General features: G+C 46.7%; 1 protein-coding gene across 12 annotated transcripts in view; it reads right to left on the bottom strand.

Annotated features, from left to right (window-relative positions):
- LOC124014270 (coiled-coil domain-containing protein 136-like) overlaps window positions 1-19,312 on the bottom strand; it is an 87,742-nt gene that overhangs the window by 62,287 nt on the left and 6,143 nt on the right. For 6 of the 12 annotated variants that reach the window (XR_006834993.1, XR_006834992.1, XR_006834990.1 and 3 more), the window contains exons 2-3: window positions 17,808-17,867; window positions 14,613-14,888 (exon numbers count right to left, since the gene is read on the bottom strand). Coding sequence is in view for 8 of the 12 variants with exons in the window: in XM_046329088.1 (XP_046185044.1) it covers window positions 14,613-14,664 (52 nt within the window). In the remaining 4 variants the exon portion in view is untranslated. Of the gene's footprint in view, window positions 1-14,612; window positions 14,889-17,140; window positions 17,247-17,520; window positions 17,644-17,807; window positions 17,868-19,312 lie in introns of those variants that run through there. The other 6 variants (XM_046329085.1, XM_046329083.1, XM_046329084.1 and 3 more) reach the window with 6 other exon arrangements.

Raw genomic sequence — 19,312 nt, 5'->3', positions numbered from 1 at the left:
GTGGCCAGGGCAATAAATTGCAATGTCCGTACTGTGAGACGCCTAAGACAGCGCTACAGTGAGACAGGACGTACAGCTGATTGTCCTCGCAGTGGCAGACCACGTGTAACAACACCTGCACAGGATCGGGACATCCGAACATCACACCTGCGGGACCAGGTACAGGATGGCAACACAAATTGCCCAAGTTACACCGGTAACACATAATCCCTCCATCAATGCTCAGACTGTCCGCAATAGGCTGAGAGAGGCTGGACTGACGGCTTGTAGGCCTGTTGTACGGCAGGTCCTCACCAGACTTCACCGGCAACAATGTCGCCTATGGGCACAAACCCACCTTCGCTGGAACAGACAGGACTTGCAAAAAGTGCTCTTCCTGGTTTTGTCTCACCAGGGGTGATGGTCGGATTCGCGTTTATAGTTGAAGGAATGAGCGTTACACCGAGGCCTATATTCTGGAGAGGGATCGATTTGGAGGTGGAGGGTCTGTCATGTTCTGGGGCGGTGTGTCACAGCATCATTGGACTGAGCTTGTCGTCATAGCAGGGAATCTCAACGCTGTGCGTTACAGGGAAGACACCCTCCTCCCTCACGTGGTACCCTTCCTGCAGGCTTATCCTGACATGACCCTCCAGCATGACAATGCCACCAGCCATACTGCTCATTCTGTGAGTGATTTCCTGCAAGACAGCAATGTCAGTGTTGTGCCATGGCCAGCGAAAAGCCAGGATCTCAATCCCATTGAGCACGTCTGGGACCTGTTGGATCGGAGGGTGAAGGCTAGAGCCATTCCCAGCAGAAATGTCCTGGAACTTGCAGGTGCCTTGATGCAAGAGTGGGGTAACATCCCACAGCAAGAACTAGCAAATCTGGTGCAGTCCATGAGGAGGAGATGCACTGCAGTAATATACAGCTGGTGGCCACACCAGATACTGACTGTTACTTTTGATTTTGACCCCCCTCCCCCTTTGTTCAGGGACACATTATTACATTTCTGTTAGTCACATGTCTGTGGAACTTGTTCAGTTTATGTCTCAGTTGTTGAATCTTGTTATGTTCATACAAATATTTACACATGTTAAGTTTGCTGAAAATAAACGCAGATCACAGTGAGAGGACGTTTCTTTTTTTGCTGAGGTTATGACCACATCTAATGTCCACCCTTTTTATCATTAGCTAGGTTTCCGTCCAATTGGCGACAGATTTTCATGCAAATATTTAATTAAAACATTGCATAAAAACAATATGCGCATTTTCCCACCCGAGATGTGTTTTCGTCAAATTGACTTGTTGCAGATAAAAATGATGACTTAGTGCACGTACAAAAAATGCTTACAATTAAATTCCCATGTACTGAATAAAATCTACAAGTTAAATAGGTTTCCGTTGCATTTTCCACTCTACTGATGGTTTTGTCACATTAAAAAAAGGCGTTATATAGCGAATGTGCCCACTCTGGTATTGGTACGTGCGCTCTAGCCAACAGCTCTCAGATACAAGCCAACAGCTCTCAGATACAGTACGGTTACAGGTATAGCCTACACATGATGAGATTATTATGAACAAAAGAGCAAGATTATTTGTATTTGTTAAACGGCAGCCAAGCATCGATAATCATGTCACTAGAATAAGACCCTAGATATTTATTAGAAAGGAGCATCAAGATCATCATCTTGTACTTTCACCACCCTGTGAAGTTCATCACTTATTTCATCTGTAGCCTAATAAACTGCAGGCTTTCCTGACAAGTTGAAGTGGGAGGACCACAGAACATGTCATGACTCCAAGTTCACGTTCGATATTTCCTTTAGTTATTTTATTCATATTTGCGCATAAAAACGTTTCCAACACAATTTCTCGCACAATCAATTTTACTGACACAAACAGATCTCACCTTGTTTTGTCGACATTTGGAAAGTTTATTAACAAATTAGTTGTTTCCATCAGGCCTGTCGTGACATGTTTTTATCCAACATGTACTTTACTTGCATAAAAAGGAAACCCACTGGTCATTGCGTGCCAAAAAATACTTTGTGTCTCACTTCACTGCTGTGTTCCTGTCATTACACTGGTGTGTAGCCAATGAGATAAGCTTGCCAGGGATATGCAGATGACCTGGGTGGGATATACGACCTCACGAGGAGGCAGAAGAAGAGCCATTGCAGCTTGGACGAGTGCATTACCTGCCTCTGGTGAACAGATTAATTTAATTGCTTTGAGCATAACAAATGCCCACAAAATATGTTTTTGAGGAGATTGAAAGCGAAAGTGAGACTCAATTTGGCTCGACAGGAAGTGATCTAGCTCGGGAGAAGAACAGACGGATCGGTCAGTAAAAACATCGGATCGGTCAGTAAAAATACATGCATGAATAGCTAGCTAAGCTAACGTTAGCTGGTTTCAGTAGCTAGCTAGCCATGTATTCTGTTTTATGTAGTTGTGGTCTGCCAGGTTGTGTTTGGGATACAGTAGCTAAGGTATACAGTCTAGTGCCCATGCTCAGTTCCAGTGATTTAGGTTATAGCTAATATTGGATATAAACAATGATAGTAGTTTTATATTGTTTGCTGTTAAAATGTGGATACATGTGCATTTTTTATTTTGGAGAGGAATGGCCACATTGCAATTCCCCATTGTCTCCAAAGTTACCTGTGCTCCCATTGTTTGCATTGTGTGTGTGTGTTCACACCTCTGTGGCTCTCCAGACAAGCAGTTCAGACTGTTTCTTTCTTTCTTGCAGTGGGCTGTATTGCTTTACAGAACGGTGTTAAACTTTAGCTCTGGTGATATACTTTGTATTCCAGGTTATAGAGAAGCTTCTCAGGAACACTCTATTTCATGAGGATAGGACTTACCATTGCTAAGAAAGATATTTTCAAGTGATTGAAAAAGTTCACGGACAATGTTAATCCCTGGTCAATAATGGCACCTTATCACCCGCCTGGATTCTTAAAATCAACACGTTTTGTCCAATATCTCAAGATAGGGTGGTCATATTGTTATGACATTTTCAAGGCGGATGTAGAACACAGAGATTATTCAATTTAAAGTCAAATGTACTCAATGAAAATGTAATTGTTATGCAAATGAAATACTTAATATGCACATTAGGCAGTACAGAATACATAATTACAGTAATTTAAGCCCAATAATTTAACATATGGTGGTGATATTATTTGCAAATCTTCATGCTTTATGCAAAACTGAGACTACGTAACAATTCCTGAAATTATAATACAACTTTTATACTATTTTATGCAAATTAGATACCTAACATGCTAATTAGTCTGTACAGAATGTAATAATTACAACACGTTAAACCCATTCATTTAAAGTAAGGTGTTCATATTGTTAACATATATTGTCGAAGTAAGGTGCATGTTGTAACTATATGTGTGTTACCAGGGATTGTAACAAAGTACATATAATTGGGATTCCATAATAATGAGCAAAAAGCAGGGTTTCTATTTACCAATTAGTAACTGTTGGGTTGTATATATCACAGTTATGTTGTATTCAGTAGACCAACTGATTAGGCCTCAAGTACCAAATAATACACCCAACCCTGTGCCCATGTGCCACCTGCATACACACAGCCTAACACAGACACACACTTCTCAACAAACCACTTCACACACAGCTTAACACAGACACACACGTCTCACTAAGTCTGTACTGTAACACAGAAGGTTACTAGTCTAACAACATAGCTTACTTCTAAAGCATGAAACACACTGAGAATCTTACTGCCAATAGACTGCCGATATGTACTTGTCATGCAGGTGAAAGAGGACCCAAAAGCGACTTAACAGAAACAGAGTTTATTAAAGTCCAAAACGGAATAACAGAAATCCTCTAGACTTGTAGAGGGGAAAACAACTGGAGAAGCGGCCACAGACTGCAGGTCGCTTCGGGTAGGCGCAGGCCGTAGTCGACTGAGACACCTGCTCACACGCAGCATCTGATGAAGGCACAAAACACGACAGGACAGGGTGATACACAATCACGGCAAAAACACGACAGGACAGGGCGAAACGCAATCACAGCATGGTGAATACAATACAAGGAACCGACGGGACAGGAACGGATCACAAAGGAATAAATAGGGACTCTAATCAGGGGAAAGGATCGGGAACAGGTGTGGGAAGACTAAGTGATGATTAGGGGAATAGGAACAGCTGGGAGCAGGAACGGAACGACAGAGAGAAGAGAGAGCGAGAGAGTGAGAGAGGGAGGGGAGAGAGAGGGATAGAAGGAGGGAAAGAACCAAACAAGACCAGCAGAGGGAAACGAATAGCATGGGGAGCACAGGGACAAGACATGACAATGAATGACAAACATGACAGTACCCCCCCACTCACCGAGCGCCTCCTGGCGCACTCGAGGAGGAATCCTGGCGGCAACGGAGGAAATCATCGATGAGCGAACGGTCCAGCACGTCCCGAGACGGAACCCAACTCCTCTCCTCAGGACCGTAACCCTCCCAATCCACTAGGTATTGGTGACCCCGTCCCCGAGAACGCATGTCCATAATCTTATGTACCTTGTAAATAGGTGCGCTCTCGACAAGGACGGGAGGGGGGGGAGGGAAGACGAACGGGGGTGCGAAGAAAGGGCTTAACACAGGAGACATGGAAGACAGGATGGACGCGACGAAGATGTCGCGGAAGAAGCAGTCGCACAGCGACAGGATTGACGACCTGGGAGACACGGAACGGACCAATGAACCGCGGAGTCAACTTACGAGAAGCTGTCGTAAGAGGAAGGTTGCGAGTGGAAAGCCACACTCTCTGGCCGCAACAATACCTTGGACTCTTAATCCTGCGTTTATTGGCGGCTCTCACCGTCTGTGCCCTGTAACGGCAAAGTGCAGACCTCACCCTCCTCCAGGTGCGCTCACAACGTTGGACAAACGCTTGAGCGGAGGGAACGCTGGACTCGGCAAGCTGGGATGAGAACAGAGGAGGCTGGTAACCCAGACTACTCTGAAACGGAGATAACCCGGTAGCAGACGAAGGAAGCGAATTGTGAGCGTATTCTGCCCAGGGGAGCTGTTCTGCCCAAGACGCAGGGTTTCTGAAAGAAAGGCTGCGTAGTATGCGACCAATCGTCTGATTGGCCCTCTCTGCTTGACCGTTAGACTGGGGATGAAACCCGGAAGAGAGACTGACGGACGCACCAATCAAACGACAGAACTCCCTCCAAAACTGTGACGTGAATTGCGGGCCTCTGTCTGAAACGGCGTCTAACGGGAGGCCATGAATTCTGAATACATTCTCAATAATGATTTGTGCCGTCTCCTTAGCGGAAGGAAGTTTAGCGAGGGAATGAAATGTGCCGCCTTAGAGAACCTATCGACAACCGTCAGAATCACAGTCTTCCCCGCAGACAAAGGCAGACCGGTAATGAAGTCTAAGGCAATGTGAGACCATGGTCGAGAAGGAATGGGGAGCGGTCTGAGACGACCGGCAGGAGGAGAGTTACCCGACTTAGTCTGCGCGCAGTCCGAACAAGCAGCCACGAAACGGCGCGTGTCACGCTCCTGAGTCGGCCACCAAAAGCGCTGGCGAATAGACGCAAGAGTGCCTCGAACACCGGGATGACCTGCTAACTTGGCAGAGTGAGCCCACTGAAGAACAGCCAGACGAGTGGAAACAGGAACGAAAAGGAGGTTACTAGGACAAGCGCGCGGCGACGCAGTGTGCGTGAGTGCTTGCTTAACCTGTCTTTCAATTCCCCAGACTGTTAACCCGACAACACGCCCATAAGGAAGAATCCCCTCGGGATCAGTAGAAGCCACAGAAGAACTAAACAGACGGGATAAGGCATCAGGCTTGGTGTTCTTGCTACCCGGACGGTAAGAAATCACAAACTCGAAACGAGCGAAAAACAACGCCCAACGAGCTTGACGGGCATTAAGTCGTTTGGCAGAACGGATGTACTCAAGGTTCTTATGGTCTGTCCAAACGACAAAAGGAACGGTCGCCCCCTCCAACCACTGTCGCCATTCGCCTAGGGCTAAGCGGATGGCGAGCAGTTCACGGTTACCCACATCATAGTTGCGCTCAGATGGCGACAGGCGATGAGAAAAATAAGCGCAAGGATGAACCTTATCGTCAGACTGGAAGCGCTGGGATAGAATGGCTCCCACGCCTACCTCTGAAGCGTCAACCTCGACAATGAATTGTCTAGTGACGTCAGGAGTAACGAGGATAGGAGCGGACGTAAAACGTTCTTTTAGAAGATCAAAAGCTCCCTGGGCGGAACCGGACCACTTAAAACACGTCTTGACAGAAGTAAGAGCTGTGAGAGGGGCAGCAACTTGACCGAAATTACGAATGAAACGCCGATAGAAATTAGCGAAACCTAAAAAGCGCTGCAACTCGACACGTGACCTTGGAACGGGCCAATCACTGACAGCTTGGACCTTAGCGGAATCCATCTGAATGCCTTCAGCGGAAATAACGGAACCGAGAAAAGTAACGGAGGAGACATGAAAAGAGCACTTCTCAGCCTTTACGTAGAGACAATTCTCTAAAAGGCGCTGTAGAACACGTCGAACGTGCTGAACATGAATCTCGAGTGACGGAGAAAAAATCAGGATATCGTCAAGATAGACAAAAACAAAAATGTTCAGCATGTCTCTCAGAACATCATTAACTAATGCCTGAAAAACAGCTGGCGCATTGGCGAGACCGAACGGCAGAACCCGGTACTCAAAATGCCCTAACGGAGTGTTAAACGCCGTTTTCCACTCGTCCCCCTCTCTGATGCGCACGAGATGGTAAGCGTTACGAAGGTCCAACTTAGTAAAGCACCTGGCTCCCTGCAGAATCTCGAAGGCTGATGACATAAGGGGAAGCGGATAACGATTCTTAACCGTTATGTCATTCAGCCCTCGATAATCCACGCAGGGGCGCAGAGTACCGTCCTTCTTCTTAACAAAAAAGAACCCCGCCCCGGCCGGAGAGGAAGAAGGCACTATGGTACCGGCGTCAAGAGACACAGACAAATAATCCTCGAGAGCCTTACGTTCGGGAGCCGACAGAGAGTATAGTCTACCTCGAGGAGGAGTGGTCCCCGGAAGGAGATCAATACTACAATCATACGACCGGTGAGGAGGAAGGGAGTTGGCTCGGGACCGACTGAAGACCGTGCGCAGATCATGATATTCCTCCGGCACTCCTGTCAAATCGCCAGGTTCCTCCTGAGAAGTAGGGACAGAAGAAACGGGAGGGATGGCAGACATTAAACACTTCACATGACAAGAAACGTTCCAGGATAGGATAGAATTACTAGACCAATTAATAGAAGGATTATGACATACTAGCCAGGGATGACCCAAAACAACAGGTGTAAACGGTGAACGGAAAATCAAAAAAGAAATAGTCTCACTGTGGTTACCAGATACTGTGAGGGTTAAAGGTAGTGTCTCAAATCTGATACTGGGAAGATGACTACCATCTAAGGCGAACATGGGCGTAGGCTTATCTAACTCTCTGAAAGGAATGTCATGTTTCCGAACCCATGCTTCGTCCATGAAACAACCCTCAGCCCCAGAGTCTATCAAGGCACTACATGTAGCACCCGAACCGGTCCAGCGTAGGTGGACCGACAAAGTAGTACAGGACTTTGATGGAGAGACTTGAGTAGTTGCGCTCACCTGTAGCCCTCCGCTTACAGATGAGCTCTGGCTCTTACTGGACAAGAATTAACAAAATGTCCAGCTACTCCGCAATAGAGGCACAGGCGGTTGGTGATCCTCCGTTCCCTCTCCTTATTCGAGATGCGAATCCCTCCCAGCTGCATGGGCTCAGTCTCAAAGCCAGAGGGGGGAGATGGTTGCGATGCGGAGCAGGGAAACACCGTTGATGCGAGCTCTCTTCCACGAGCCCGGTGACGAAGATCTACCCGTCGTTCTATGCGGATGGCGAGAGCAATCAAAGAGTCCACATCTGAGGGAACCTCCCGGGAGAGAATCTCATCCTTAACCACTGCGTGGAGTCCCTCCAGAAAACGAGCGAGCAGCGCCGGCTCGTTCCACTCACTAGAGGCAGCAAGAGTGCGAAACTCAATGGAATAATCCGTTATGGACCGTTCACCTTGGCATAAGGAAGCCAGGACCCTAGAAGCCTCCCCACCAAAAACTGAACGGTCAAAAACCCGAATCATCTCCTCTTTAAAGTTCTGGAATACGTTAGAGCAATCAGCCCTTGCCTCCCAGATAGCTGTGCCCCATTCTCGAGCCCGGCCAGTAAGGAGTGAAATGACGTAAGCAACCCGAGCTCTCTCTCTAGAGTATGTGTTGGGTTGGAGAGAGAACACAATCTCACACTGCGTGAGAAAGGAGCGGCACTCAGTGGGCTGCCCGGAGTAGCAAGGTGGGTTATTAACCCTAGGTTCTGGAGGCTCGGCAGGCCAGGAAGTAACAGGTGGCACGAGACGTAGACTCTGGAACTGTCCAGAGAGGTCGGAAACCTGAGCAGCCAGGTTCTCCACGGCATGGCGAGCAGCAGACAATTCCTGCTCGTGTCTGCCGAGCATGGCTCCTTGGATCTCGACGGCAGTGTAACGAGCGTCTGAAGTCGCTGGGTCCATTCCTTGGTCGGTTCCTTCTGTCATGCAGGTGAAAGAGGACCCAAAAGCGACTTAACAGAAACAGAGTTTATTAAAGTCCAAAACGGAATAACAGAAATCCTCTAGACTTGTAGAGGGGAAAACAACTGGAGAAGCGGCCACAGACTGCAGGTCGCTTCGGGTAGGCGCAGGCCGTAGTCGACTGAGACACCTGCTCACACGCAGCATCTGATGAAGGCACAAAACACGACAGGACAGGGTGATACACAATCACGGCAAAAACACGACAGGACAGGGCGAAACGCAATCACAGCATGGTGAATACAATACAAGGAACCGACGGGACAGGAACGGATCACAAAGGAATAAATAGGGACTCTAATCAGGGGAAAGGATCGGGAACAGGTGTGGGAAGACTAAGTGATGATTAGGGGAATAGGAACAGCTGGGAGCAGGAACGGAACGACAGAGAGAGAGAGAGCGAGAGAGTGAGAGAGGGAGGGGGGAGAGAGAGGGATAGAAGGAGGGAAAGAACCAAACAAGACCAGCAGAGGGAAACGAATAGCATGGGGAGCACAGGGACAAGACATGACAATGAATGACAAACATGACATGTACTTATCACAGTGGGAAGCCGTTCCTTCTCTTAGTAGAACAAAAGCGTTCCCTGCTGCGTGAGGCCTTGGTAGCGACGAACCTACCCATTCTACTTGTAGAATCACAATGCTCATTAGCGGCCAAAATCGTGACTTTGAGCCAATCAGAAAAAAGAAAAAATAGTGCATTTACTCCAAACATCCACGGATGAGCATATGGGATGGTAGCTAGCTCAGTGCACAAACACAGTACACACAACACTAAATACTTCCTCCAAGCTAGCTAAGCACTGTATCTAGTATTGACATTATGATTAAATCCCAATTAGCTAGATTAGCTAGTTTACCTGAAACAGCTGCCTGTGTTAACTGCAGAGTTAGTGCAGTGTCCATAGCTAACGTTAGATAGCGTCCCAAATGGCACTATTCCCTATATACTGTAGTTCACTACTTTAGATAGACCATAGAGCTCTGGTCAAAAGTAGTGCACTATATAGGGAACAAGGTGACATTTGGGATGCAGATTGTCATTCGAAACAGGATATTTCATAGGGATTGCCAGCCAGGATACACATCCACAGACCTCAAGCCATTCCCAGACTTGGCTCAAAGCAGTAGAAGCAAATTCCCAGTCTACAGTACTGTTCCAGTCAGACATCTAGTGACTTGATGAGGGTATAGTGATGAACTGTTAGTTTGACAGTTATTGCCTTTAAGTGGGTCGTAATACGGAGACAATGTAGGAGTTCAGTACTCAGCTACACTGATAATAATCCTGGTAGACAGCGGCCCACACACACCAGAGAGAGAGAGAGAGAGAGAGAGAGAGAGAGACGGAGAGACGGAGAGACGGAGAGAGAGAGAGTTTAGAGAAGGTTATACTGTAACTAGACAATCAGCTCTCATGAATGTACTTGTTGTTGACCTCTGTTACAGACACACTCCTACGATTAGCTCTGTGTACAAGGAGAGGATGGGTTGCAGAGTTGAGGTAGTTCAGGAGGAGGACATGGAGGGGGGGGGTGACTGGTTACTGGCAGGAAGGAAGGGAAGGCTCAAGAGGCCTCGTTTTTGCTGGAGAGCGAGACAGAGAGGGTAAACCCAGGCGAGGGGTCACGATCCTGAACTTTTCATCGCCAGTCACATCCAATTACAGATGACAGAGGACAGGAGACAGACTCTAATAGGAGGATGCAGAGGCAGAACTATGGCTGCAGCTGTCTCCCTGTGTGTGAGAGAGAGAGAGCAGGGAGAGAGACTGCAGTAGAGTGGTGTGTTAGTGGGCCATGGAGGCGTGATGGTGGGAGGATGTGGTTGGCACGCGCTGGGCTCTGTGGGTGCTATACATGGCATATGTGAAGAGAGGGAAGAGGGAGAGGAGGGGTGCAGCTGCTGGGGGTGGACAAGTAGAGACGGGGATTGGTGAAACCAGTGGGTATTGAGGGAAGAGCTATGGGAGTCAATGGTTCTTCAAAGGTGTGTGTGTGTGTGTGTGTGTGTGTGTGTGTGTGTGTGTGTGTGTGTGTGTGTGTGTGTGTGTGTGTGTGTGTGTGTGTGTGTGTGTGTGTGTGTGTGTGTGTGTGTGTGTGTGTGTGTGTGTGTGTGTGTGTGTGTGTGTGTGTGTGTGTGTGTGTGTGTGTGTGTGTGTGTGTGTGTGTGTGACACAACATGGATGGGGTGTTCTAGAATGTCGCAGCCAGATCAAAGGAGATTGAGATGCAGTGGGTGGAGACCTTCTCCGTCCCTCTCCCACAGTGTGTCCATCATTATACTCTACCTCTCTATCAAACTCCTTAGAGTCAAATCAGGTGAGAGGGGGAGAGAGAAGGAGAGAGATGCTGTGTGTTTGTCACTACCTTGTAGTGAGAGTGGAGAAACACTGTAGTCATTACAGAAGCAGAATAAACTGGGCCATCAGCAGACAAACACAGAATGAATTTTACAGGGAGAACTCCCGGGACTCTCTATTTCATCTGGGTATAGCTAGCTAACAAACGCCATTAACTAGAGCAGCTATGGCTAACTCATAGCTACAACAGCTAACTAGCCCCATCCACTCTGCCAGAGAAGCTTTGGCTAACTAAATTTATCTTGAACAAAAACTCAACTCAGACACCTGTGGCTAATTTCAGTTATCTCTATGACTAAAATTGGACTACTAATGTTTTCTCATTGAACCTTTATTTAACTAAGCAATTCAGTTAAGAACAAATTCTCATTTACAATGACAGCCTACCCAAACCTGGGCCTATTATGCGCCACCCTGTGGGACTCCCAATCACAGCCGGATGTGATGCAGCCTGGATTTGAACCAGGGACCACAGTGACGCCTCTTGCACTAAAGATGCAGTGCCTTAGACCGCTGCACCACTCGGGAGCCCAAAGGACTGGATGAGAATTTTTAGGTGAGATTGATTATACACATCGTGAAGCCGACTCTCTTGCTTTCCCGTGGATAACCAGTCACCACCAGCCTTCTAGTTAGCTACCCTTTGCCTGGTTAAGAAAGAAGCTTCTTTACTAAATGAAAAACAACAGCAGCATTGAGTTTAATAGTGACACAACAGTCGAGCTATGTTTTTCTAACCCTCTACTATAGAAAAGTAGGCCATCTTTGAATGTGTGGTCTTGTTCAACCCTCTCACTTTGCCCACTGCATTTCATAGCCAGGTTCTGTAGCACCTATAACCAAGTCTCCCTCGTTTCCTCTGAGAAAACGGCTTGATTCTAGCCTTTCCCAAAAAGATATGAGCCATATACCAGCTCTACTTTTTCTTTCTTTCTATCTACTCTCTCCTACACCTGTAAAACTACAACACTGTCTCACGTACACTTGTTAAAACTACAACACTGTCTCACGTACACCTGTTAAAACTACAACACTGTCTCACCTACACCTGTTAAAACTACAACACTGTCTCACCTACACCTGTTAAAACTACAACACTGTCTCACGTACACCTGTTAAAACTACAACACTGTCTCACCTACACCTGTTAAAACTACAACACTGTCACACGTACACCTGTAAAAACTACAACACTGTCTCACGTACACCTGTAAAAACTACAACACTGTCTCACGTACACCTGTAAAAACTACAACACTGTCTCACGTACACCTGTTAAAACTACAACACGGTCTCACGTACACCTGTTAAAACTACAACACTGTCTCACGTACACCTGTTAAAACTACAACACTGTCTCACCTACACCTGTTAAAACTACAACACCGTCTCACGTACACCTGTTAAAACTACAACACCGTCTCACGTACACCTGTTAAAACTACAACACCGTCTCAACTACACCTGTTAAAACTACAACACTGTCTCACGTACACCTGTTAAAACTACAACACCGTCTCAACTACACACCTGCATAGAGCTTGTTGTAATCGGCTCAATGGCCAAACTGTGGACCAACGGTCAGTCATACACCGTGCATAGGCTAGTTATCAAAGGATTCACAACAGAGGTCATAGGTTACAAAACAAATACATTGGCTGAATGTCTGACATCATTAATGCCAGGAAAACCCCTGGGGATCTGATCGCTGAAAGAATGTATACAGAATTCCTATTGTTCTGATGATTGACTATTTACCCAGCATCAGCATTTATATTTGGATGTGTAAATCCAATATTTTATTCATATTAAGAATTTATTAATGTAATATTCACAGAGCTCTGTGATCCAGCTAGCTTACAGTTCGCCTGGTTCACCAACTACTTCTCTGATAGAGTTCAGTGTGTCAAATCGGAGGGTCTGCTGTCCGGACCTCTGGCAGTCTCTATGGGGGTGCCACAGGGTTCAATTCTTGGACCGACTCTCTTCTCTGTATACATCAATGAGGTCGCTCTTGCTGCTGGTGAGTCTCTGATCCACCTCTACGCAGACGACATCATTCTGTATACTTCTGGCCCTTCTTTGGACACTGTGTTAACAACCCTCCAGGCAAGCTTCAATGCCATACAACTCTCCTTCCGTGGCCTCCAATTGCTCTTAAATACAAGTAAAACTAAATGCATACTCTTCAACCGATCGCTACCTGCACCTACCCGCCTGTCCAACATCACTACTCTGGACGGCTCTGACTTAGAATACGTGGACAACTACAAATACTTAGGTGTCTGGTTAGACTGTAAACTCTCCTTCCAGACCTATATCAAACATCTCCAATCCAAAGTTAAATCTAGAATTGGCTTCCTATTTCGCAAACAAAGCATCCTTCACTCATGCTGCCAAACATACCCTTGTAAAACTGACCATCCTACCCATCCTCGACTTTGGCTATGTCATTTACAAAATAGCCTCCAATACCCTACTCAACAAAATGGATGCAGTCTATCACAGTGCAATCCGTTTTGTCACCACCATTGCGACCTGTACGCTCTCGTTGGCTGGCCCTGGCTTCATACATGTCGCCAAACCCACTGGCTCCATGTCATCTACAAGACCCTGCTAGGTAAAGTCCCCCCTTATCTCAGCTCGCTGGTCACCATGTAGCACACGCTCCAGCAGGTATATCTCTCTAGTCACCCCCAAAACCAATTCTTTCTTTGGCCGCCTCTCCTTCCAGTTCTCTGCTGCCAATGACTGGAACGAACTACAAAAATCTCTGAAACTGGAAACACTTTTCTCCCTCACTAGCTTTAAGCACCAACTGTCAGAGCAGCTCACAGATTACTGCACCTGTACATAGCCCACCTATAATTTAGCCCAAGCAACTGCCTCTTTCCCTACTGTATTTAATTTATTTATTTATTTTGCTCCTTTGCACCCCATTATATTTATTTCTACTTTGCACATTCTTCCATTGCAAATCTACCATTCCAGCGTTTTACTTGCTATATTGTATTTACTTTGCCACCATGGTCTTTTTTGCCTTTACCTCCCTTATCTCACCTCATTTGCTCACATCGTATATAGACTTGTTTATACTGTATTATTGACTGTATGTTTGTTTTACTCCATGTGTAACTCTGTGTCGTTGTATGTGTCGAACTGCTTTGCTTTATCTTGGTCGCAATTGTAAATGAGAACTTGTTCTCAACTTGCCTACCTGGTCAAATAAAGGTGAAATAAATTTTAAAAACACGTCCCTGAGTAGTGTCACTATGGAAGGCTGGCAGGCTGTCGCTCCCTCCCTCTGAGATGAAGCCTGCCTGGATCTCTGTTAATCCATCTGTTCTGGTAAACACAGGCCTCGCTGACTGGCTAACACAAACACCCAGACACACAAACAGACACACACACATATACTGGTAGACCATTTATGGCTCACACACTCACGAACACAATATTTTGTGTAGACATCCATGGAGTCATTGGTATGCAATGCACACACGCAGGCATATAAACAACACACACATGATTGTGTGATAAGCACACACACAAACAAACAAACATACACACAAACAAACACACACACTAACCTGCAGGGTCCATGACCTCCTCGATGACCGGTGGCAGGCGTAGTCCGTCCATGGTTTCCCTGGCAACTCAGTGTGGGGGATTAGGGGAAGGTGTTGTGTGGGTCCAGATGCTCTCTTGTACTGCAGAGGTCGAGTGATGGATGAGTATAGGGGGACTAGGGCAGAGAGATACAGGGGGAAGATGACACAGACGAAGCCCAGGAAGGCTCCTCAAGCTCCGGGTAGACGCAGCCGCAGCAGCCCCTCCATCCTGGAGGTGAGAGAGACGCACAGACGCTGGAGAGCAAAGAGACAAACTGAGCGAGGGACCGCAGTCTGAGATGCATGAAACAAACAGACAAACTGAGCGAGGGACCGCAGTCTGAGATGCATGAAACAAACAGACAAACTGAGCGAGGGACCGCAGTCTGAGATGCATGAAACAAACAGACAAACTGAGCGAGGGACCGCAGTCTGAGATGCATGAAACAAACAGACAAACTGAACGAGGGACCGCAGTCTGAGATGCATGAAACAAACAGACAAACTGAGCGAGGGACCGCAGTCTGAGATGCATGCAACAAACAGACAAACTGAGCGAGGGACCGCAGTCTGAGATGCATGAAACAAACAGACAAACTGAGCGAGGGACCGCAGTCTGAGATGCATGAAACAAACAGACAAACTGAGCGAGGGACCGCAGTCTGAGATGCATGAAACAAACAGACAAACTGAGCGAGGGACCGCAGTCTGAGATGCATGCAACAAACAGACAAACTGAGCGAGGGTCCGCAGTCTGAGATGCATGAAACAAACAGACAAACTGAGCGAGGGACCGCAGTCTGAGATGCATGCAACAAACAGACAAACTGAGCGAGGGACCGCAGTCTGAGATGCATGAAACAAACAGACAAACTGAGCGAGGGACCGCAGTCTGAGATGCATGAAACAAACAGACAAACTGAGCGAGGGACCGCAGTCTGAGATGCATGAAACAAACAGACAAACTGAGCAAGGGACCGCAGTCTGAGATGCATGAAACAAACAGACAAACTGAGCGAGGGACCGCAGTCTGAGATGCATGCAACAAACAGACAAACTGAGCGAGGGTCCGCAGTCTGAGATGCATGAAACAAACAGACAAACTGAGCGAGGGACCGCAGTCTGAGATGCATGAAACAAACAGACAAACTGAGCGAGGGACCGCAGTCTGAGATGCATGCAACAAACAGACAAACTGAGCGAGGGACCGCAGTCTGAGATGCATGAAACAAACAGACAAACTGAGCGAGGGACCGCAGTCTGAGATGCATGAAACAAACAGACAAACTGAGCGAGGGACCGCAGTCTGAGATGCATGAAACAAACAGACAAACTGAGCGAGGGACCGCAGTCTGAGATGCATGAAACAAACAGACAAACTGAGCGAGGACCGCAGTCTGAGATGCATGAAACAAACAGACAAACTGAGCGAGGGACCGCAGTCTGAGATGCATGAAACAAACAGACAAACTGAGCGAGGGACCGCAGTCTGAGATGCATGCAACAAACAGACAAACTGAGCGAGGGACCGCAGTCTGAGATGCATGAAACAAACAGACAAACTGAGCGAGGGACCGCAGTCTGAGATGCATGAAACAAACAGACAAACTGAGCGAGGGACCGCAGTCTGAGATGCATGCAACAAACAGACAAACTGAGCGAGGGACCTCAGTCTGAGATGCATGAAACAAACAGACAAACTGAGCGAGGGACCGCAGTCTGAGATGCATGAAACAAACAGACAAACTGAGCGAGGGACCGCAGTCTGAGATGCATGAAACAAACAGACAAACTGAGCGAGGGACCGCAGTCTGAGATGCATGAAACAAACAGACAAACTGAGCGAGGGACCGCAGTCTGAGATGCATGCAACAAACAGACAAACTGAGCGAGGGTCCGCAGTCTGAGATGCATGAAACAAACAGACAAACTGAGCGAGGGACCGCAGTCTGAGATGCATGAAACAAACAGACAAACTGAGCGAGGGACCGCAGTCTGAGATGCATGCAACAAACAGACAAACTGAGCGAGGGACCGCAGTCTGAGATGCATGAAACAAACAGACAAACTGAGCGAGGGACCGCAGTCTGAGATGCATGAAACAAACAGACAAACTGAGCGAGGGACCGCAGTCTGAGATGCATGAAACAAACAGACAAACTGAGCGAGGGACCGCAGTCTGAGATGCATGCAACAAACAGACAAACTGAGCGAGGGACCGCAGTCTGAGATGCATGCAACAAACAGACAAACTGAGCGAGGGTCCGCAGTCTGAGATGCATGAAACAAACAGACAAACTGAGCGAGGGACCGCAGTCTGAGATGCATGAAACAAACAGACAAACTGAGCGAGGGACCGCAGTCTGAGATGCATGCAACAAACAGACAAACTGAGCAAGGGACCGCAGTCTGAGATGCATGCAACAAACAGACAAACTGAGCGAGGGACCGCAGTCTGAGATGCATGCAACAAAGAGACAAACACTACAGCTCTCTCTCAAACTCACTCAGATACTACACAATTCCCTCTCTAGACCTCCTTTTGTTTTGATACTGCAGTTCTGTCTTCTTTTTACTTGAGCTGTTATTCTATAACCCTTTCCTGTCCTCTCTCTCTCTCTCTCTCTACCACTGACCAATTCTCTCACCCTCATTTGCACGGTTGGTCCCTCTACTGGTTTCTCTCGGTCTGGGTATGAAGCACGTTTGATGCTAATGCTTTGTATCCCTTCTCTCGTTTTACCTCTCCCTTTCTCTTTCCCTCTACCTGCTCTTTCTGCTGATTTAACCACACGGGTCAAATCAAAGGCATTCCTTTCTCCATCTAGCACACGTATCTGTACGTGCAAATATCAGGTAAATATAGACACACACACACTGTATTTACCTTTAATGAGAGTCAGACCTTGGAGTTCTGGATGCTGACAACCTATTCTCCTGCAGCTTGCGATTCATTCCCCGTCTGTCGTTCACTCCTCCCTCCCTCCATCCCCTCTCTCACACACACACACACACTCTCTCTCCCTCCGATTCTCTTTTCTCGTTGTGTTAACTACGCAGGCCTCATTAGTAAAGGTTCTCATACTAAATACCGCTGTCTGATTAATTCCGTCTCCTTCTATCCTCCCCATATATCTTTCCTTACAGATTAAAACGGCTTAACCCTTTCCTTACCTGCTGTTGACCCGTCAGCTGTGATCAACGAACACAGCTAGTTTCATCCAGCCATCGAACCTGACGAGAGAGCCCAGATTGTATGTCATGAATACACAATGAACTTATGACGTGAGTGATTTAACCCTTCGCTGCACTGAGGACAGGTACTGGGGGAGAGGCTGATGAGGGAGGACTCTTGTGGCTTCTCACAGCTGCCGTGTACCTTCAGAGGGACATGAAACACTGCGGGGGAAATATGTACAGGTTTATGGTATCTGTCATTCTGCGACCAGCATTTTGTGATATAACCTTATATAATATAACCTTTAATATTCATGACTATCAGAATGGCATCAAATGGGACTAAAATAGGCTACTTGTCAATGCTGATTATTCTCAAACTATTCATTACGAATTTTGATCAGTCATGGAAATAAAATTGCTGAACAAAATTGGCTCCCTTTTAAAAAAGAAGATGGGGAACAAGCTATGAAGGAAAAGTACTGAAGTTTTGGTGAAGGTAAAGCCAACTAGCGCAAAAATAATATTGTGATATTTGTCAAAACAATACGATAACAAACAAACAAAGACATTTAAATAATGATGGTATCAGTCATTTGCAAGCCATGGAATGGTTTTCTCCTTTGTGTTGCAAGACCCGTTAACATTCGTGACTATCAGGATGGCATCAAATGGAACCAAAGTAGCCTATTTGTCAGTGCTGATTATTGTCAACAGATGTAACTATTTATTATGTGCTCTCAGCTTTGACATGTTGTCATTGTGAGCACAAAGGCCATGAAGTAACAAACTGAGTAACACTTCACAATACACAATGACTCACAACAAGCAGGCCTCTCGTTATAAAAAATGGAACTGCGACGAGATCAGAGCATCACACAACTCGGGCGTATGGGGTTGCTAAGCAACCACGTCCACTGGTCCGCATCACACGAAATAGGCTAGATGCAAATTGTTCAAGCTGAAAGCAAAACTACCGAGATAAGTGAAACATTCTTAACAGTCACACCTCAATATCTAAATTAGTTGAAATAGATGGTCCTTACTAGCCAATGATGAAAGTTTCAGGAAAGACTACAAAAGTTCAAAGTTGACTTTGAAGGATTTTTCATCTTTACCAGAACACCCTGGTGTCCTCTGCCCTGTGGGTTCTCTCGATCAGACGGTGAATCAGTAAACCTGTCTACAGTGAGTGAGTGTGACTGATCCTCTGTGCATCGCTGTGCAACACTGCAGCAGAAGTTATATAAGGCAGGCTTTCTGAGGACCAGAGAGAGAAAGAACACTACTGTCTGAAAGGAAGAGGGAAGGGAGTATACCCAGAATTATGACAAATTGCATAAGTAGAATTGAATAAGCTAGCAACACATATAGGTTTTACTCCCACCACCGTGACGCAAGGAGTGGAGGTTTCTGCTGTGTGCTATCATATGGGAGATGCTATGAATGCCATGCTACCATCATCAGGAGGTAAGTGGGGACGTACAGTCTATTAACACACA

Source organism: Oncorhynchus gorbuscha, linkage group LG25, assembly GCF_021184085.1.
Source record: "Oncorhynchus gorbuscha isolate QuinsamMale2020 ecotype Even-year linkage group LG25, OgorEven_v1.0, whole genome shotgun sequence".
In the NCBI taxonomy this organism is placed as follows: domain Eukaryota; kingdom Metazoa; phylum Chordata; class Actinopteri; order Salmoniformes; family Salmonidae; genus Oncorhynchus; species Oncorhynchus gorbuscha.
This window is presented reverse-complemented; position numbering and strand designations above follow the sequence as displayed.